This window comes from Vigna radiata, chromosome 10 (assembly GCF_000741045.1).
Source record: "Vigna radiata var. radiata cultivar VC1973A chromosome 10, Vradiata_ver6, whole genome shotgun sequence".
In the NCBI taxonomy this organism is placed as follows: domain Eukaryota; kingdom Viridiplantae; phylum Streptophyta; class Magnoliopsida; order Fabales; family Fabaceae; genus Vigna; species Vigna radiata.
Window position 1 is genome coordinate 20,445,936 of NC_028360.1, and position 21,900 is coordinate 20,467,835.

Sequence of the window (21,900 nt, forward strand, 5' to 3'; positions counted from 1 at the left end):
TTAAAATTTTATACAATTTGTTAATAATATAAAAAATAGTTAGACAAATAAAATATGTAGTATCATAATTTCATTATTTTTAATAATTTTCATTCTTAAAAAAAATCAATTTATTTTTTTAATCATACATAATTTTAATAAAAGATTTTATTTAAAGAATTATCTTATATTGGAACATTATTTAGGTACACAATTAATCTTAAAAAGCAAATGTTTTGTTTATTTCAGTATGAAAGAAAGGGTGCAAGAGAAAAGAAAAAGGTGTAATTTGACTAAGGCATGGCCTTATCTTCTCCTTCCTTCTCTTCAATTCTGAACACCACATCTTCACTACCCCATTTCCATGCTCCAAAACTTTCTTCTTCTTCTCACTTCCCAATTACACCTTCCACTACCCATCTTCCTCTCTCCCACAAATGGAGAGCAAAGGTTTCATTTTTCCCTTCTTTCTTGAAGAAACGGAAAGATGCCAAGATCATCAAGGAAGAACTCCTTCAGGCCATTGAACCGCTTGATCGAGGGGCTGATGCCACTCTCCAAGACCAGCAAACAGTTGATCAGGTTAATTGCACGTCTTTCATGTCACTCTTTCTTCATTTCTTAAATTAAGTCTTGTCCACAACAATAAAAGCTAATTTACTCTACTTTTTTTTGTTTTGTTTAACTACTTAGTGTTGCTTATTTTGTTCATGAAACTCTGCATTAGTTTACTCTGTGAAATTCTAATTCTGATATATAATGGTGTGGGTTTTTTTGATTAGTTTTCTCTCAATAGAATTGCATTTTTATTCTTGATTCGTGCAATTTTTGTCTAAATAGATTGCTAGCGAACTTGAGAAAGTTAGTCCAATAAAGGAGCCCCTGAAGTCTAACCTACTGGATGGAAAGTGGGAGCTTATATACACTACGTCGCAGTCAATTTTGCAAACCAAGGTAAACAAATTTTTCCATGGCTTAAATTCATGTTTATGGTTATATTCCTGTGATGAATCATCTAAATTGAGGATAGTCAAGCAAAATAAAACTACATAAAAAAAACAATGAACTATTATGGAAAAAAAAAAACTTATCTGAGCTGTTCTTGTAGTTTAGTTTTTTAGAGTTGAATTACTCCTCAACCAAACCGTTTTAAACTGAACCTCAGTTTAATTGAGTCGAACCCACTTTTATATTTCAATTCAGCTCTACAATAATTTAGTTCAATTCATGCATTTGCCCACTCCTATCTATATTATATACTATGATGCATATAATGTTTGCAAGCATATTACAGGTTGTTTCCTTCTTTTCTGTGTTCACATGTTATTTTTGGAGGAAAGAATCATGGTTACAGATGGCACTTTTGAATTCTGTTCATAATGAGTTGTGATAAATTTACGTATGCTAGGTTAAATTTGATATTTGAGGATGAAAATCTAACAAGAGTAATAAATTAAGAAAATAAAGTTTTACCCTAGATATGATATAATCAACTCCTGTACTTTACATGCATTAAATGAAGTTCAAAAACCTTACTCTTTGATTTGGAGAGTTCATAATAATAGTATATCATAAATGTATTGTATTCATTGAATAAATATACATTTAGTTGTAGAAAAAATATACAACCACCTGAAAATTAGAGAGATTTTTTTTTTCATTTTTTTTTTGGTTTTTGAATTCCTCCCAGCATGGAATTGTCTATTTAATACTGTTCGGTAGTTAAATTATCTATCTAATTGTTTTCTCTTTTATCAAATATGATACAAACATATAATATTAAAAAGTATATACATGATTAAGATTTGAGGTAGAATATTCAAGAAGCTGCCATTATAGCTCTATGCCTTCATTAACAATGCTACATCGATCTCCCACTTTGTCTATAGTTTAGATCATACAATTGTCAATACACGTGCAAATATTTTCAGAAAAGGAAAATATAAGACCAATATGTATTACATTTATTCAGTCATTTACTAGCCGTCTAACATTAGTATCAAAACTAGTTTCTCTATGTTTGTTGAATTTGTACTTATACCGAAGGAAGTCCACAACACTGTTCTTATGTGATACTTGACCTATATTTTAACAAGCTTTCACTGAATTCCAAGATATCCATTTTACTTTTATTGTTCCCTTTTATTTTGCAAGATTGGATAAATCTGTAATATATTTAAAAAAAAAAAAATTCTCCCCCTTGCCAGCTAACTTTTTCATTAATGTAATGATAGAGACCAAAGTTGTTGAGATCAATTACAAATTATCAAGCAATCAATGTGGATACTCTAAGGGCCCAAAATTTGGAATCTTGGCCATTCTTCAACCAGGTAAAACTTGTGTTAGGACAAGTTTTCACTCTTGATCCATTCTCACTTTGGCAATTGCTTGTGTAAACAAAAACTCAGTATTGTGTAGGTGACAGCGGATTTAACACCTCTAAATCCAAGGAAAGTGGCAGTAAAATTTGATACTTTCAAAATTGGAGGCATTGTAAGTATTCAGTTCAGAGTCTCAATAGTTATCATTGGAATTATATTTTAGCTGACATTAGATTAAGAAGGAGGGAATAAAGTTTTGCAAATTCTGTAAAAGTTTATCTGCAAATTCCATTAGTCACAGTGTTCTACCCCTTTAATTTGGAACTGGTGAATTGCCCAAATGAATGAGTAATGTGTATGTATATTTCTGCCCTGTTGAATTAATATTTAGTCCATCACAATGTACAAATGCAGATACCTATTAAAGCTCCCGGAAGAGCTCGTGGGGAACTGGAAATAACATATTTGGATGAAGAACTGCGGTTAGTTACCGGCTATGTTACATGCAGAGAATGTTTTTGTTGGATCCATGCTTATTCTTTTTGGAGAAAAAGATGTTTTTATCTCCATTGTAATTGTTTTCTTGACAGCTGCTATAGATACCAAAAACTCATTGCATACTGTCATAATAATGTAACAGGGTATCAAGAGGCGATAAGGGAAACTTGTTCATCTTGAAAATGGTGGATCCATCTTACAGAGTTCCTGTATAATGGCATTGTCAGCATTGCAGTGCAACACTTGTGTTCAAACACTTTCTGTAGAAAGAGATAAGAGCAAGTAGTATGAGCACAATCTTAAGCTCTAAATGAGTTCTACTCTTTCATCCCTTGAAATTTGTAATATTGTACTATATGAGAAAATGTATGATTCAAACGAAGTGGTTAACTACATTTATGGATTTAAAACCTCCAAAAAATGTTGAAGTAAAAAATTTGGTCACCAAAATAAAAAATCAACCATTAATATTTCAATGTACATTTTTGTCTGCTATAGATCTTCTGACGATAGAAGATATAATTTCCTTCAAAGTAGCTATTTTTTTTTTCCATGCTAAGTTGATATCTAATAGATTGATTTGAAAACATATATGAATTTATCTATATACCAAACATGGACTGTTTACTTATTTATTTATCAATGTTTTAACTGTAGCAGATCCAATATTTATTCATTATGATATAATTTCTTAACATTATAAATTTTGCAAGAGAAAAAATTGTTTGTATTCAATATTTAATAAACATATCTTAAACAAGATTTTTTTTTCTGAAGAGATAAGTGAGATATGATAAATACATGGTTTAAAATGAAATAAAAAGAAACAAAGAAAGAGGAAAGAAAGACACGTTTAATATTTATATTTAACATTTATATTTAACATTTAATAATCACTATATTAAAATTTGCTAGTATTATTTTTGAATATTCCATTCCTTTCCTATGATACATATAAAAGGAAATTCAGAAAGAATGATAACATATATTTTGGAAAGAAAGTTGAAAAAAATTAAAATTATAAGTACACTCTGCATAATTGCATCATATACAATCGAAATTATTGTGTATCATATATATTAGAATTATTAAGTATTTTTTTTTATAAATATACACATATTCTTATTCTTAGACGTATTAGTGTATTTATTATTATACCCTCTTCGCTCCGCACTGAATTTGTTTGAACGGTCAACAAAATTTGAAATACCTCGAAAAAAGAAGCGGGATAATTTCTATTCCACCCTCCTCTTCTCCAATTTTTTAGTTTATAAAGGCAAAACAACATTTTATGTTTCAATACATTTTCGAAATCTTTCTCTCTCTCCCCTTAGAGAAGTTTGGGATAGCCCAAAGGGTGACTATGCCCCCGAGATTGGATCTTCATTCTCTTTGAATTTCTCGCTCCGTAAGCTGTTTCTTAGACTGTTTTTTTTTGTTTCAGTCTTGTTGAACTATAAAAAAGTTGTTAATTTTGAGTTTGATGTATTACTAGTTCTTTACATACGCATTGAAGGTGTTCTTTCAATCAATTTCTAAGATCTGGTATTAGTTTTCTGTCCATAATTATGATATAATGTTTAAATCTCGTCTAGGTTGTCTCTATTATGATGTGCGTTGCTTCAGAAATAGTATTTAGAATCCGTGCACATAGTTCTGAGATGTAAATTATTGAACTGCATAGTGGAATAGAGATTAAAATAATTATGATTCTTTAATTTTTCAACTTTATTCTTTGTCCATGTTGCTGTTTTGGAAAAATATTTTTTAATCTGTCTATGGGCAATTATTTGTGTTTTTTTTTTCTCAGCTATGGATTCTCTCCCTGATGCCATTCTTCAATGCATCTTGTCACGTATTTGTAATGCTCGCGATGTGGCTTGTTGTAATTGTGTTTCTAAGCGATGGAAGGACTCGATGCTTTACATCAGAACTCTGTACTTCCCTCGCAACTCGCTTGATGACACTTCGGCTGGTGAGAGTCCGGATGAGGTTGTGAAAAGAATGGTATCAACAGTTGTGCGGCTAGAACATCTAATTGTATACAGCCCCTTCTCATCTTCTGGCCTTGCTTCATGGCTATCACTAGTTGGTCTATCTCTTTCACAGCTTGAGCTTCGATTGGACAACCTTGCTGACGAACAATCCTACCATGAAGGCCCTTCAAAATTGGATTGCATTGGTGCAGCAAGGAATTTGAAATGTCTCAAACTCTGGGGTGTCTTAATGTCACGTTCCCCAGAATGGGATGTTTTTGAAAATCTTAGGACACTGGAAATGATTGGTGTAAGATTGGAGGAACCTGCATTGGTTGCGGTGCTTCAGTCATGCCCATATCTGAGAAGGTTTGTCCTGCTTGGCTGTGAAGGGGTTAGATCAATCTCAATTGACCTTCCCTATTTGGAGCAGTGTAAGCTGGATTTCTATGGTTTGGGAAACTGTTCACTGACACTAACCTCATCCAAAATTGTATCTCTTGAGGTACAAGGTTGTAGTTGGATTAGGGTTCCTGAATCCCAGCATTTGAGGAATCTTTCAATATCCAATAGTGCAGGTAATTCAATTTTAAAGTCATTCTTATACTTTCATTTTCTTGGCCTTTTTTTTTTGTTCCAAAGTAAACTACAATGTAATTGTCTTTTTTGTTTAGTAAGCCTAATATTCTCTCTTTTCATTCTGATTGATTCCAGGGAGAGTTTACATGGTTGAGTTTGGAAACCTTCCAGCTTTGGAGTTCCTGTCTATGAGGGGGGTTCAGTGGTGCTGGGATGCAATATGCAAAATACTAAAATTGGCAAGTGAGGTGAAGCATCTTTTTATGAAGGTGGAATTCACTGGGAACTTCGAGGCTCTTCAACCCTTTCCCGAGGTTGATTTTGTTGATTTTTTCAACAGCCATCCCCACCTGCGCAAATTTGACATCCATGGAGCCATGTTTGCAGCACTTTGTCAGAAAAACAGTCTGAAACATGTAAATTTATAATGACATTTTTTATATTATTCATCTGACAAAGGTTGTTATATGTAATCTTATCTAATGAAGATGATTCGTCTGCAGGTGGATCCGGGATTTTTAATTCCATGTTTGGAGGAGGTTGTGATCACAGTGAGATCACCACTAAATGCTGAACAAAAAATGAATACTCTTGAATCCATGTTGAAATACGGCAAAAATTTAAGGACCATGGTTATCAAGATTCTTCAGATGAAGAGCACTCATAACAGTGCTGACGATTTTTTTGATGAGATTTGCCGGTTTAGATACATGAACCACAGGATAGTTCGAATAGAATAAAGATTAGAAGATCTTTGCATTTTTAATGCAGGAGATTGCGTGCTGGTTTCCAATTTCAATTTTGAGGAGCTCATGATTTTGATTGTTTTTTGAAAATTGATAACCTCCCATTTTGGGGAGTGAATGGTTTACCATTTTACCAGTTTGGGTACAAGATAATAATGCCGCTACCATATTTTCCTCTAAGATAAGCTAAATTTAAATTTGATGCAATTCATTTGATGTTATGGCTATGGTTTGATTGGTATGATACTGCACCATTACAACCTTAATAATGTTATGTTATATAATTAACTTCAGCAAATTATATAAATGTTTCCATAGTCTGAAGCTAGTACAAATCGAGTTCAGATTTTTGCTGCACTGTTTCTTTGTTGAATTTTCAAAATAATTGTTGTTGGTATATTATTTTTTTTAATATATTTTAAAATATTAAAATCAGTGTTGATCAATATATTTGAAGCCTCGAGGAATCATATAAAAAATTCAGTACAAAAATCTAAATTCTTACAAATCTAACAGTTAAGAGAAAAGGGCGAGGAATATACTGTTTGTGCATCGATAGATTTAAGAGCCAACCCTTGACCAATGATCAATTCTTTATAAAGTTGACTACTCTCAACCAATGCTTCATAGGGCAACTTCTTTCTACAGTATGTTAAATTTTATATTTCAAATTATATAATTCAAAATGTATTTTTTTAATTTCTATTCGAAAATATGTGATACAATTTTTTCGAATTTCACAAAGTACAATCCGAAAAAAAAAAGTATGTCGTATTATACAAAAAATTTTATATTCTAAATTGGGATTCTATATTCTAAAATACAAAAATTTGTAGCAGTGCAGGTTATTTCAAATAATGGAGGTGAAGCAAGAAATGACCCAAATTAAGTTTTATTGGACCAACCCACAAATCAGCCCAAATCAGCCCATGACCTAGTTTTAATGTTTTTTTTTTTTTTACTTCTTTTCTAAAATACACCACTTCAATTTTTCCTAATTGTTTTTTAAAGAAAAATTATATTCTCACATATAAATTTTTTACATTTATTTTGTATTATTTTTATTACTTTTTACTTTTTTTTAAAATACAAAAAAGTTATTGTTTTATAATAATTTTATCTTTATATTCTCCATCGAATAAATATAAAAATTGTGTATTATTATTATTATTATTATTTTTCAACTATGTTTCAAACTTTTTGTCTTGGTCCAACCAATAATGTATGGATAGAAAAAAAAAATCTGTTTTGGGCATAGTCGAACATAGCAGTTAATTTTTCCCAAAGAAAGTAATTAATAAATCATAGTATTATTTTATATAAAATTTTGCAACAACAAAAGTAAAGTGAAAATAATCCTTCCATGTTTTAATTTTCTAACTAGCCTATTTTTGCTAACTTGAAATTAACTTTTACTCAGTTTCTAAAAGTTCTCGTCTCTAACATTTTCATAAACACGCACAAATTGTAAACCAATCATTTTAATTTTAAGTTCAGAACCAAATGTTTACTTCAATTAAGAAGTTCTCATCAATCAGTAGTGCTTTCCACATTTGAAGTTCACAAATTAAATGTGATTTTACAAGTTAATTAAAAGGAAGATGATATTTTAACATCATTTTTTGATACCATTTTGACACTGCACACGTGGTTGGACGATTTCAAATTAAAAAAACAAATTTTAGTTTTTCTTTTTCAAATATACCCCTGTCTCAACTTTTTTAATTTGAAATCGTCCAATCACATTTTAACACGTGTGCAGTGTCAAAATGGTGTCAAAAAATGGTGTTAAAATATCATTTTCCTAATTCAAACTAGACAAAAGCAAAATTTCTATGGACAAGCTGCAACAATTTCACTACTTGTGAAAGAAGCAAAGCTCATGAAAATGCCTTCTTTAAAAAGAAAAAGAAAAAAAAAAAAGAAGAAGCTTGGCAGCATCTAAATAAGCTTTTTCTTGTGGAAGTATCTCTTCAAATGCAACAACTGCAAAACTGAAACTATGATGCAGACACCTAAGGACAAAAAGCTAAACCACACCACTCTCGCATTCGTTGATTCACTCAGGTTCCTCAACTCTGCTTCCCTGATTATATTTCACAAAACAGAACAAATATCATACATCACAAAATCTCTACAACACATTTTACTATGTAATTTATTCAACTTACCTTCCCCTCAGATGCATCAAATTCTCATAGATAGACTCCACCGATCCTTCTAGCCTTTTCAACTCCAGTTCTACTCCCTACCCATCAATGTCAAATCAAATGTATACCAAGAATTCTCTATACTGAGAAAATATACTTTAAACCTAATTCAATATTAGATAACTTTAAATTTCGACTTTAACTTTACGTTATAATTAAATTTTAGGTCTAATTCAACTCCACAAAAGTTTGTAGGATTTGTAAAGTGAAGTTTGTACCTACTTATTTACGAATTGATTTTATCTCTACTGACGATGTGTAACTTTCAACATGAATTCTAACAAAAATCATATTGATTAGTTTTAGATGAAATGGTTTACCTGAATCTTCTCTCTTTTAGCAACAGAATCCCAATCCTTAGCTTCAATTCCAGTTTTCCAATCAAGGTCCAAAATAGCGTCTCCTCCTCGATCATTACGATCCACCCAGAAGCATGCAAGGTACAGTCCACTCTCTCGAGCTGTAAAAGCCAAATTACCCACCCGTGTGCTATCTACGTGATGAAGCTCGTTTCCATATGGTGATGTCACCTGAACAAAACACATTATATCACAAATATCCTTCATCCAAACTCGTTATAATTCATCCTTTCACATACAAAAAACATAGAAACAATATATCTGCATAAAAATCTTTGACGTGTTCATGAATCTTTTTCTTATTTGAAACGCAGTTATTTATTTAGCGTAGACATTACAAGAACATACGATAAATGAAACTAGCAACAGGGATACGATATAAAATCATTCGTATGCATGCATGCATGGATGCGTTCAGGTCAAAACAGTGGAAACAACATGGAGAGGGCAGAAGAGAATTGAATTTGAAGGGCGACCCAGAACGTTACCTTGGAGGAAATGGTGGTGTTGGGGGTACCACGGACGAGAGCGTAATGGACCAAAACGACGACGTTGCTATGGATTTCTTCGGAAATGCACTTGGTGCCGCCGGTTGGTATCGTTATCCATAATGCGCGAGAGGTGGAGAAGAAGAAGAAGAAGAAGACGAGTGGCAACAACATTGACATGATATTATCTCTGTGCTATGTATTCTTCATACACAAAAACATCAATTTTTTGTAATTACAACGTGAAATCAATGTCAGCTTGTGATGGATCCAGTTTTGATTTGAAGAGCAAAGTTTCTTCTGATGTGACCAACAACGTAGTAACATGTAACATCTGTAACTGTCTCTCTTGCCTTGTCTCCTTTAGTTTCTTTTTTTAGCTATTCTCTTATCATCCATTATTATTCTTTCTTTGCTTCTTCCATTACGTCTGTTACCTCTTATTTCTCTTAGGTCTAAACTTCTTTTATGTACTGTTTCAGTATTTTTCATTTAAACAGCTTTTATAAAAATATATATGTAATCGAATGGTGACAATAAGTTCCAAGTTAATTGAGATCTTATTGTCAATCACTCTTAATTTTGTTTATAATAACAAAGGGCAATTTGGGAAAAAACATAATAAAATTCTAAAATTTGGAAGGGAGAAAACTAGCTTGTAACTTCTTACTATTGTCTGATCTTAAATAAGAGGAGTGAAAGTTTGAAAATTAAAATATATTAAAATTTGGAATATAAACGAATTCCAATTTTATATCCAAATTTAAAAATTATAAATATATATATATATATATGTATATTTTTTTTTAATACATGACTGTAACTAAAGGTTACACACGTATTCAATTACTAAAAGTATTTATATGAATTTCAAACAAAATTAATGTAATAGTTTGAGGTAACACAATATTAATCACATAAAATGTTGTTTTGAGTTAAGGTAAATGATTTATATTATAATTACATTAGAGATTCATTAGTTCATCTTAGTTATATTCGAAATCATAGGAATTGAATTTCAAACAATTTTTTTGTTGAAATATACTAACATAATAAATTTAAGATATGGACTTTAAATAAGACATTATGTTATAAATAAATAAATAAGTGTATAATATCTATGAGATTTATTAGAAATTTAAATACGAGTTTAAATATTATATTGAGTGGATATAATAATGTTAAGTGACATAAAAAGAAGATGATATATAATTTTAAGGAAAATGATATTTTAACACTATTTTTTGACACTGTACACGTGTCAAAATGTGATTGGACGATTTCAAATTAAAAAAGTTGAGAGAGGGATATATTTGGAAGAGAAAAATCAAAGTTTATTTTTTTAATTTGAAATCGTCCAATCACATTTTAACACGTGTGTAGTGTCAAAATAGTGTCAAAAAAAGGTGTTAAAATATCATTTTCCTAATTTTAAATAGAAGGTAATGTTAATTTGTTATGTGTTTTGACTCACTATTTTGTATGAATCCTTCACAAAAACTCCATTATACTTATCTATATATAGTTATGAAACTAATTACTCTCCATCTCTTAACAAAAATTAGGATTCAATAAAAGGATACAAGGACGATTGATGAGATGAAATGCAAACATGTAAGAACATGTTTTTTCAGAAATACAGGGTTATCATGGGACAATGTTATTAGATATGTTTTATTCTGTTTTTGACATACATGAGAAATGATTCACATGTGCAGAAGCTTTGGAAAATGGTGGGAAAGTCCATAACCAGAAGCTGAGTCTACAATGGCACTGTGCAAAGCAATGGTCTCGAGGGTCAATCCAGGGCCAAACCCTAGCAAAACGCCCCATTCAAATCCTTCACCAGTTGTGCCTTTTCCTTCCGTCACAGACATCCTTCTCATCTCATCAAGCACAAACAACACACATGCACTCGACATGTTTCCATACTCACTCAAAACCTTTCTAGAAGCTTTCAGTTTGTTAGGGTTCAACCTAACTTTCTCCTCTATCTGGTTCAAGATTGCAGGACCACCAGGGTGCACCACCCAGAACAACGAGTTCCAATCACTCACCCCGAGTTCCTTAAAGCTTTCTTCCAACATTTTCTCCACATTGTCTCCGATTAACATAGGAACACTGTCCTTCAGATGGAATGTCACTCCCATCTCGCGCAGGTGTCCCTCTATGGCACCCTCCGAGTTCGGTAATATTGTCTGCGATGCCGACACAATGTGAAACAAGGGCCGTTCCATGGATGTTTCTGGGTCGGATCCAACGATGGCAGATGAAGCACCGTCACCGAAGAGTGCCAATCCCACCAACGAGTCCACGTCGGTTTCGGAGGGTCCACGAAATCCGGCAAGCATGATCTCGGAACACACCACCAGAACACGTGCCCCAACGTTGTTCTCGGCTAGGTCTTTAGCTAGACGAAGTGCGGCGGCGCCAGCGAAGCAACCTTGGTGGTATAACATGAATCTTTTGGTGGATGGTTTGAGGCCCAAGAGCTTGAGAAGTTGGTAGTCAGCACCTGGCATGTCCATACCCGCGGAGGAGCAGAAGACGAGGTGAGTGATGTGTGACTCGTCTCTTCCCCATTCCTCGATGGCTTTCGACGCCGCCTTCTCCCCAAGCTTCGGAATTTCCTTGATTAGTATGTCTTGTCGTGCATCCAAGGATGCTGTGTAACTTGCTAACTTAGGGTTGTCATTCAAGATTTGTTCAGTGAGGTGTGTGTATCGTGTCTTAACCATGGACTTTTCACCTGTTTGCATGTCCAACAGATTTGATTTCATATGGAAAGAGATGATATGAAAAAGATGGTGGTGGTGGAAAGTTGAGCTTACATATGCGCTTGAGCTTGGCCTTGAGTTGAGTCATGTGATCACTGTCGGTGATTCGGAAGTAAAAATCGGGGAAGTGATCCTGGTGAATGCAGTTGGGTGGAGTTGCGGTGGCAATGGCTAGTATGGCGGCGGTTCCACCAGCTCTTTCTTTTTCTCGTACTTCCTTCAAATATGCCATTTTGTTGGATTGATCCATCACCTAAAACCAAACACAAGAAACAAAGATATAGTTATTTTGTAAGATATACGCACTCAGATCAACTTATATATAGGCCTACTTTCCTGTATTCATCTACCGGAACATTTGACCAATTACGAAAGTGGTGCACTTTGGGTAAACAAACCATAAAGGCTGTAGTTAATGGCATAGTTCCCCTAGACTCAAGGCAAATTACATTATTTTTTCTTGTCGACGGCTCCAATTAAAGCCATGAAAGACAAATCAAAATGGACAATCATATTTTCCACATCATTTTTTGACAATTTTTTTATGTGTTATCATTTTATTGATCTATTTAAATTTAAATTTAAAAAATATTTAAAATAGACCAATTAAAACTATATTCGTTGTAAAAAGTTATTAAAAAAGTGTTGTTAAAAAAAAATTTTCCAGTCAAAATTAGAGTTTATGGCAATTTCTATAATTAAAAGCTTTTGCACAATTATTTATCTCATATATATGATCAACCAAAAGTCAGAAATAGGATTCCATCTCTAAATAGATAACGTTTAGAGTCCTTAATTATTTCCACCGTTTTTGCTTGAAAATTAGTTGTACCAAACCAACATTAAGATTTTGACAAACTGACACATGAAGCTGCTGTGCTTTCAAAAAGAAGGAAAACAATAGTATACGAAATAGCATTGATTATTTCAGACCATTTTTGCATAATCGGATGAGCTTTTCAATGCATTGTTCTAGGGTAAGAATAAAAAATAAATAAAAAATCAAATTCTTACTAAGAATAAAAATAATAATTTGACACATAAATTTTTATATTTAATTAATATTATCATCTTTTACTTTTTAATTCCTTTAAAATAATATATGTAACTCTTTAATGATTATTTTATTTTTATATTATGTATCAAATAAATATAAAAATACACTCTATTATTATTCAATTGAAAAAGGATAAGATACCAAAATTTCCAAGCAATGGTCACACCATCCCTCTATGATTGATACTTTTATTCCTTTGCCCAGTAATAGAAAAGGAAGGAAGAAACTTAACGGATAGATTCCCAGTCCTTTTCATGTAACATTTTCTTTTATCACCATGAATTCTTTAAAAAGATTACTTAATTTTTTAATTACTAAACTCATGTGAAAAATTCTGACCCTAAAAGTTAAAACTTTTATATGTTAGAAGATAGCCATGGTTTTATAAGACATTGCTCCACCCACTCTTTTCTTGCACTAAACACACTGATACAGTTAGATCTGCTTCCTCTATCCATCCATGGAAGCTTTACTTTCCCAATTCAGCTTCCTCTCAGAGCAGGCCCTTCAAGACAAGAACTTTGACCCTTCCACAATTGAAGATCTGATGAAGCTGTTCGAGATTGAATCCTACAAGGCATGGGCAGCTGCTGAACTGGAGCAAGACAGAGAGGTGGAGGAAGCAGAAGCTGGCATGGAAGAAGCTGAGGAGTACCTTGACTCGGTCATGGAGACTGCCATGGATGAGTTCAGACGCTTTGAAGAAGAGCTTGAGAGGATGGCAAAAGATGAAATGGAAAACCTTGTTCAAACTGCTGAAAGAGCCAGAAAAATGGGAAACTTGATGGAAAAAGGTGCCTCTGTTGCTTCCAAGAAGTATATTGAGGCTGCTCTCAATTCAGCCACTGCTTCCATGAAATCAGCTTGGAAAGGTCTCTCTTCTGGAAAGGTTCATCCTTCTTAATATATCTACAATACTCATTCTATATGTATTCACTTCAGATTAAACCTGTCATCAAATATATTTCATACCCCTTTTACTCTTTATTGTTATTTCTAATTTCTAGTAGTTAAATTACATTGCTGCTTTGGAAAAATTGAAACTTTATTATATCAGAATTGTACCAATTGAGATGCTGAGGAATATTAGCAGAAATCATATTTGCAGTTGTTTCAAGGCCAAAGGCCAAATCCATGGTTTGAGTTGAGTGCATCTATCTGTATATGCAACTAACAACACAAGGCTTACGATTCTAACAGCTTAATTAATTTAGAGTGGCTATATTGCTTGTCTGATTCATTTTCTGGGCTAATTTAGAGGAAACATATTTTCTTCTGGAGTTTTCCTGCACATTAAATTGCTGTTTTCCCCTGAATCTTCCAGATTTATATGGTTTCTTACGCATGAAGATGAATCTTGTTTGTTTTCAGATTTTACAAATGTGTAGTTGGATAGCCATACTACTACTTGGATTGATTAATACAATACATAATCAATGCAAATTATTACATTTAGTACCATTTTCAATAGTTCAACCCATCTTTTTCAATGAAATCTTGAATTCAAACAACTTCATTTAGTGTGTACATAGATATTAAACTCTGTCATTTGGCTAAAGAACTGAGTAGTAAGAAGCTGTTTACCACATCTTTTTGGGATCTTCACCTTGGATTGGCACAATGAAGAAAATGGGTTATCCAGATGATGATTAATATTTTATTATACAGTGTATGTTTCTGAGTTCTGACAATGAAGATTGGAGTTACTCTGCACATACCCAGCTTTCTTATGCAGTACATGCATGCACCTGATCCTGGATATTCATGCCCATATTCTTATTTTAAGAATCTAATATCCCTCTCAAGGGATTTCACTTTAATGCCAAAACTGGTGTTTTTAATATAGATTTAATAAAAAAATAATTAAATTTATATGATTAAAAACTTAATTAAATTTTTTATTTTAACTGTTACAATATTTATCTTTTAAACTATAAAAGGTTGAAGAAATTCATGCATGATTAAGTTTATCTTAACTCCAACCAAAGTTGTTAATGTAGGGTGGATTACTTTGCATAACCAAAAATAAAAAAATCTACTATATTTTAACTTTTAAGTAAGTTAGGCCTACTTTATTTTTTTTTAAAATTTGATAATAGAAAATATTATAATAAAGAAAAAGTGAATAGGGAATTTATTTCAAAGCTACATGCATGGAATGTTAGTGAAATAAAAAAAGCAATGATGTTGTGAAAGTCAAAACAAGATGATGATTAATTACTATAGTGTTTTAGTAGATTAGACAATATTTTTTATTTATGTTTTTTTTTCATGAAATATTTAGTTTTGATATTTAATTATAGTTGTTAAACTTATATTTGTTTAACTTATTTCAATTTTATTACTCATGAAATACAATAAAGATATAAAATACTAAAATAATATTTTTATTGCAATATTTGTATATAGTTTTTTCTTTTAAAATTTTACTTATAATTAAGATGTAGACTAAATGTTACGCGAGTAGGACCATTGTCATTCTTACCTGCATCTCTTCAAACAACATTTTCGATTTTCGAGTGTGAAAATAAATATATGAAACTTTTGGATGTATCAAATACATAAAATATATTAAAATAAAAAAAGTTTTAATTATATATTAATTTATAGAAAACAAATTTAGATTATTTTAAATTGCTTAATTTAAACTGCTTAATTTCATATATTAAATACTAAAAATCACAAATTCACGTTACATTATTTTAGATTTTATTTGATGTATAAAAAGATGTGCATTCATAAAAGTTTTTTATTTTTCTATATTTATCTTTGCAGTGAAGATGGATTTTCATTATTTGATGATAAAGACGAACTTTTGCAATATTACACACATGAAACTCATAATTTAAAGTTACCTTAATTTTGAACTGATTATAATTACATAAAAAAATCCCTTAATAATAATAAAAAAAAACTAATGAGCATAAAAAGAGTGCAAGGAGTGAGAACTTAATATAACTTGATTCTTTCCTATTATTATAACTAGACATGTATATGTATCCATATTTTTATTCTACTACAATTTATAATTTTAAAAATATATGTAATTATATAAAATTTAAATAATATAACTTTAAAGAATATATTACTTTACAGGAATAGTAGTAAAATATATATCCTGTGTTAAATTTTTTTTTAATCAATTGTTCTATTAAATAAATTATTTCATTTATTAAAGAATAAAATTACTTAATTAAAAGATAATATGAAAAACAATTGCTTAAATATGTATTTAAAAAATATAAATAACATGTTAGTTTCAAGGATAAAATATATATAAATATTTTTTCTTTTTGCACCCTCATAAATAATGTTGCTGTTTTGTTCTCTGCTATAGAGGAAGAAGAAGAGAGAATATTCATTTTATAAAAGCAAAATAATTATTTTAAAAATTATAGAGTACAGTTAGAAATTATGGGGTGAAGGAAGAAAAAAAGCCTCCAATAGAACAACCCAAACACTGAACATCCGACCCGTTTGGGTTTCAACCAAAAACTATTTTAGTGTTTTTTTTTAGAGTGACACGTTAATCTAAAATTAGGAGAAGAAAAATAAATAAAATAGAGTTGGTCCACGTTTCTTCTTCTTCTTCTGTCGTCGTTGTCTCCTTCACCGTGAATTAGGGTTTGCACTTTTGCAGAGTTTCAATTTACTCTCATTATCGCATGCCCGTTCCTCTCTAATTATGTTTTTCATAACTTGAAAAATCCTTCTTTTTCATGTTCTCTTACCACTGATTTTAAAGATTCTCCATATTCTTTCAGGTTGGATTTTTTTTTTCTATTTTAAATTCATGCTTCTTAACATTTGAATTGGTATAGGACTGATCCAGGGAGCGGTAATCTCGCTCGAAATTTGAGTTTTATGCATTCAAATAAAATCTACACATTAATTATTTCAAGTTTTGGATTTGACGTCAATTAACATAACCAGTTTGATGCACTTAGAAGTGATTATTATCTTATCTGATCGATCGATATGAACTTTTCAGGCAAAAAGACAAAGTTACGCCACTTCCTTTCTCTTTCCAATCTAATCTTGAGTGAAAAATATATAAATATCGGAAGCTTATTGGGGATCAAGTATTAAGATATGCCTCGAGACTTGTCGCGATCCCGATCGCCTCCTTATAGACGGAGGCATTCGCCGTCTCCGGTGGGACACAGGTCTAGCAAGAGGGGCAGAAGAGACCGAAGCAGATCTCCCTATTCATCCTACTCTTACAGCAGGTGACCCCGTTTGTATGTTTATTTTTTTCGTGATGTATCTTGTGTTGAGTTACCATGAATTGGGGATTCGTGTTTTACAATTTTTTTCTCCTGTGTTAAATCTTCTTTTTCTCAATATTTTGTTGCTGACTATCCTCTTTTATAATGTAACTGTAAACTGTATCGTGTTGCATGCTAGATTTTCTTTCAGGTTTGGTGCTCTATGGACGTACCGAGGACGTTATGCAATTATAATATTTTCTGTCTTCGATATTAGAAAATAGAATTGGACTTCAACCTGAGAATATGACATAGGTTGTTTATTGATTTGGGTTATAACTTGTATGTATAAAATTGTATTTTAGGGAATTTTTTTCTCTTTCAATTAGTTGTCACAAATCACAAAAAAGAATATATCTTTATTCAAGCATTTATTGAGATCTGACTATTTTTGGTTTGAAGAAATGAACATAGCATGTCAGGATTAATGAGCTATGGTATTGTAATGACCGAAATAGGTAGTTCGAAGTTGAACCCCGTGGTCGTTCAAACTGGTTATTTAAATTCAACATATACTTGGTATTTTCGTATCATTCACCTTCCTTTTTGTATATGCTCAAGTGGACAAGAAGGGCAGTTTGATACCTTTTATTCTGCTGCTGGGCTTTCTTTTTTCTGTTTAGCTCCTTGAGAATGAGATACATACTGTTTTTTTCTGGATGATTAATACTGCTAATATTCAGATATTTTATGACAACCTTGTCATAAGTGTCTGGTGATGATGTTGCTGACTTCGTTAGACATTCTATATAGTTTCTTCCCTTTGGGGGATTTTTCTTTTTATAAAAAAAGGTGGAAACTCATCAAAGTTTAATGTATATAGAGCATAATATAGAGAACAAGATAGGATATGTGCTATTTATAACAAAATAAAAAATATCAGTTCCTTCCCTTAACATGGGAAGTGAGGGACGTGAACAGGTGGTAGGTGCTGATGGGGTGTTTTTTCATTGCTCGATTGTGACATTTGCTTCTTCATGTGATAAAAGATGGAGCACACAATGGTTATTCTTAGCAATTTCTGAGGTAACTGTACATGTTTTTGTATTTAGTGTGCTAGATGGTGGGCGGCATTTATAATCTCCAAAGATAGTTGTTTAGTTGCTGAAGTTCATTACTTATAATCACGTGTCATCCTACAGGCGAAAAAGTCGTTCTATTTCACCAAGAAGTTACCGAAGCCCTTCTACAACTCCAAGACGTCGTCGAAGCCGATCTCCATCTGCTAAAAAATACAGAAGACATAGAAGTAGGAGTTCTTCATTTTCTCCTGCTCGTAAATCTTCCAGTTCAAGTCTTGGGTCAGTAGAGCACAGAACTGCAACTGAAAAACAAAAGAAAGAAGAAGAGAAGAAAAGGTAGTCTTCATTTTCTAACTCTACCTTTTTCTTCACTTTTCCTTATGCATTAAGATGATGAGGGGATGCTTCTGGTTTATGGTGAAATTTTCTGGATTTTATGCTTAACTTATGATGTACTGCTAGAACTTTGGAACACTGATGCTATTAAATGTGCCATTCTCTAATATGAAAAAAAGGTGCATAGTATCAATAACAGACTGCCAGGAAAATTAGGCAAGGAAGGTTATAATGGTAAAATTTTGTAATTCTTGTAATATTTTTGGTGAGTAGTTCTAGTCTCAAATGTTCCATCTGCTTTGTGTCTACTTCAAATATTGCCTTACTCTACTTTCTGGTATTTTAATAATGTTCTGCTATTTGTTTATACTTTACTAAATTTCATGTTGTGTAGGATATGATGGATTATTAGTTATAATACGAGACAGTTGCATTGGGGAAGACAAAATTTTCTGTCGTTTTACCATTATGTTATCTTTTGGCTGAAGACTATGATGCTATTAAATTTTTAGTCTTGCCCCTGTTTTCTCGCTCTCAACCTGCTACTTTCCTAAGCTCCTAGCCTTCAAAGTGATCTTAATTAGTTATTTTCTTTGTATGCGAAGAAAAGAAACATAAAATTAGACATTACATCTTTTTCTTCAATTAAATTTCTTGTGAGGCAGAGCTCGCCTTTGTCTGCTAAATTAGTTCAATTACTGTTATTTCCCCGGGTCTTTACCAGAAATCTGTTGTTGGGTGGTGGGGGGAGGGAAAACCTCCCGCATCCTGATTTCTCCTTTTCCCTTGGATCTACCTAAAAGATAAAAGGTTAAAAAGATAAAGAGACACAACTTTAATGATTTTTACTTTCTGCTTATTGGTCATATTTTCTTTCAGTGCTATGAAACTGAAATTTTAGATCTTAATTGTTGAGCAAGTTTCTTCATCCCTGTGATATATTGAACCATAGCTATGTCATTTGATCATGCATTTCTTCAAGTAGGATAAGACTTTTGTTGTTTAAACATTTTCAGTCTCAAATGTCTAAGACATGTTCTTATTTATTTGTCCATAAAAAATTTTACATTGATCCCATCTTTTGGATGTTGCCACTTCTACAGTGGTGCTTATCTGTTGCCGACTAAAGGGTTAGAATATTTAATTAGATATTTCTTGAGTTATATACTTAACTTATTTAGTCTTCTGAACCCCCAGCTTTCTCTCGACACTGGTGATGAACCAATTTAAAGACCGGATGCCCTAGTAATCATTAACTGTCTGTTTGGCTCACTTCTGGTTCAGTTGGATTCATGAACTTGTTTCTGTAGTACCAAATGCTCCAAGAGATAGACCTGATCCTGTGAGCCTCCTCAAAGGGTCTAGTCATCAGGTTTATAGATTAGAATGCCTTTAATTTTGGTTATGGGGATCCTTTGGATGCAAAGTTCATCCCCTTATTACATCCTGTCATAATTTAGACCGGATAATTATTTGTGTAAATCTCTGGATCGACGGAGTAAATATTAATTTCAATAGGGTGAACATATGGTTTTTTAATTGTTTTGATTCTTCTGGTACTTAACTAACAAAAGAACTTGACCTATCTTCTACAATTAACTTATCAAATATGTTTAGTGTAAAAATTCTAGTATTTCCGTGAATAGTTTAAAACTGCAGCATGTTACTTGAATTTCTTCTTCACAGGCTTGTCTGAAGCAAGGTACTGCTATAATTGGACTTGTTATGTTTGATGATCAAATTGGCTGCCTCATTTATCTACTGTTCACCAGTTTTGAAACTCATTTGTTTGGATCAGGATTCAATAGAGGTATGCCTTAAAAGCATAACCATTTATTAGTGCCATTGTCATCATGGAGGTTAGTTTGCCGTTGATTGTGGTTTTCTATTAAGTAGTTTTAGGAAAGGGTAAAAAGAAAAAGGGGAGAAAAAATAAAGCAGAGATGTCTATTGTCCGGTTTCTATGTTAGTTGCTTATTATGAAAAAGATTTGAGTCCACTTATGTGGCATTTCCGCCTGGTTCGGAGGTCATTGTCCCGCTTAACATTTTTTATGTTTTCACAGGCGTCAACTTGAAGCAGAGTTGAAATTAATAGAAGAAGAGACTGCCAAGAGAGTTGAAGAAGCAATCAGAAGGAGAGTGGAAGAAAGCTTGAATTCTGAGGAGGTTCAGGTGGAGATTCAAAGGCGGTTGGAAGAGGGACGGAAGAGACTTAACGATGAAGTTGCAGCTCAGCTTGAAAAAGAAAAAGAAGCTGCTATTATTGAGGCTAAACTGAAGGAGGTTTGTTCAAATCACCTTATACTCCAATTCATTTTTCTTTCTTCTCCTAATAGGCATACGAAGATGATTCTAGCATGCGGGTGTACTTTTATTACTTGGACAAAGCCTGAAACCATTGGGAAACATTTTGTTACTAGATTGCTTATATTGTTACGGTGCAGGAACAAGCTCGTAAAGAGAAAAAAGATCTTGAAAGGATGCTGGAGGAGAACAGGAGGAAAGTGGAAGAAGCACAGAGAAGGGAAGCTTTAGAGCAGCAAAGAAGAGAGGAGGAACGATACAAAGAGCTGGAAGAGATGCAAAGACAGAAGGAAGAAGCTATGCGAAGGAAGAAACAGGAGGAGGAACAAGAACGTTTAAACCAAATAAAGTTGTTGGGTAAAAACAAATCTCGACCGAAATTGTCATTTGCTCTAGGATCCAAATGACCGGTGGGAAACCTCTGTATTTTGATTTGATACGAAGTGTGTTTGGGCTTGATTCCCTATTCGTGTCTGTAATTTAAGGAAATTAGACAGCCTCCTCAGCTGTAGTATGATGACAACATTGCTGTTAATTTTTCCAGTTGGAATTAGATTTCATTGTTTATCATTTTTTCTTCATATATAAAAACATCACACACTTGGGTAGCAGTGACTTTCTTGTGATTTCCAATTTGCATTTTCTTAATAAATTTTCAAAAAACGTAAAGATTTTTAGAAGTTATTTTCATTATTAAATGTCAAAAATGGCCATGCATCTCCATCTTTCTCTTCCTTTGCTTCCTTTTCTCTTTGGTATACCCTTTTTTACTGCGTCACTCCTATACTTAGCTGTTCATCTGTCTCATCTTCAACTCTTTCTGTCAATGGCTTCTCCCTCATTCTTCTTCCTCATGTAGGATTTTTCAAAATCCTGTGAATATGAAATTACTTTTCCAGATTATTCTATCTATCTTGAATATGAAATTACTTTTTCAGATTATTCAATCTGAAAACTTTCATAAACAATGGTTGTTAG

The 21,900-nt window shown here is 32.4% G+C and overlaps 6 protein-coding genes across 8 annotated transcripts; 4 read left to right on the forward strand and 2 right to left on the reverse strand.

The window, feature by feature from the left end:
• The first annotated feature begins 219 nt into the window (after positions 1-219).
• Positions 220-3,274, forward strand: LOC106775208 (probable plastid-lipid-associated protein 4, chloroplastic). Its single transcript, XM_014662292.2, has 6 exons — positions 220-561; positions 820-933; positions 2,214-2,309; positions 2,398-2,472; positions 2,715-2,782; positions 2,941-3,274. The coding sequence occupies exons 1-6, from the start codon at positions 280-282 to the stop codon at positions 3,011-3,013; spliced, it is 708 nt and encodes a 235-aa protein (XP_014517778.1). The 5' UTR covers positions 220-279; the 3' UTR covers positions 3,014-3,274.
• Positions 3,275-4,029: 755 nt separating this feature from the next.
• LOC106775266 (F-box protein At1g10780) lies at positions 4,030-6,266 on the forward strand. The gene is made up of 4 exons (XM_014662368.2): positions 4,030-4,206; positions 4,609-5,352; positions 5,489-5,769; positions 5,857-6,266. The coding sequence occupies exons 2-4, from the start codon at positions 4,611-4,613 to the stop codon at positions 6,091-6,093; spliced, it is 1,260 nt and encodes a 419-aa protein (XP_014517854.1). The 5' UTR covers positions 4,030-4,206; positions 4,609-4,610; the 3' UTR covers positions 6,094-6,266.
• Positions 6,267-7,934: 1,668 nt separating this feature from the next.
• LOC106775001 (transmembrane emp24 domain-containing protein p24delta5-like) lies at positions 7,935-9,336 on the reverse strand. The gene is made up of 4 exons (XM_014662021.2): positions 9,157-9,336; positions 8,630-8,839; positions 8,271-8,347; positions 7,935-8,185 (listed from the first exon to the last, which is right to left on the reverse strand). The coding sequence occupies exons 1-4, from the start codon at positions 9,334-9,336 to the stop codon at positions 8,041-8,043; spliced, it is 612 nt and encodes a 203-aa protein (XP_014517507.1). The 3' UTR covers positions 7,935-8,040.
• A 1,326-nt stretch (positions 9,337-10,662) lies between these two features.
• Positions 10,663-12,202, reverse strand: LOC106775701 (chalcone synthase). Its single transcript, XM_014662857.2, has 2 exons — positions 11,988-12,202; positions 10,663-11,905 (listed from the first exon to the last, which is right to left on the reverse strand). The coding sequence occupies exons 1-2, from the start codon at positions 12,181-12,183 to the stop codon at positions 10,863-10,865; spliced, it is 1,239 nt and encodes a 412-aa protein (XP_014518343.2). The 5' UTR covers positions 12,184-12,202; the 3' UTR covers positions 10,663-10,862.
• A 1,139-nt stretch (positions 12,203-13,341) lies between these two features.
• LOC106775702 lies at positions 13,342-14,123 on the forward strand. The gene has a single exon (XM_014662859.2). It carries the CDS (start codon positions 13,451-13,453, stop codon positions 13,892-13,894), a length of 444 nt encoding a protein of 147 aa, XP_014518345.1. The 5' UTR covers positions 13,342-13,450; the 3' UTR covers positions 13,895-14,123.
• Positions 14,124-16,491: 2,368 nt separating this feature from the next.
• LOC106775806 (uncharacterized protein At1g10890) lies at positions 16,492-21,492 on the forward strand. 3 transcript variants are annotated; one of them, XM_022787140.1, is made up of 6 exons: positions 16,551-16,614; positions 16,736-16,754; positions 16,982-17,219; positions 18,401-18,616; positions 20,682-20,901; positions 21,063-21,492. In XM_022787140.1, exons 3-6 carry the CDS (start codon positions 17,083-17,085, stop codon positions 21,327-21,329), a joined length of 840 nt encoding a protein of 279 aa, XP_022642861.1. In that variant the 5' UTR covers positions 16,551-16,614; positions 16,736-16,754; positions 16,982-17,082; the 3' UTR covers positions 21,330-21,492. The 3 variants fall into 3 exon arrangements, with proteins under 3 accessions (XP_014518493.1, XP_022642861.1, XP_014518494.1); XM_014663007.2 differs by lacking the exon at positions 16,736-16,754 and having other exon boundaries at positions 16,492-16,614; XM_014663008.2 differs by having other exon boundaries at positions 16,553-16,754.
• Positions 21,493-21,900: the final 408 nt, after the last annotated feature.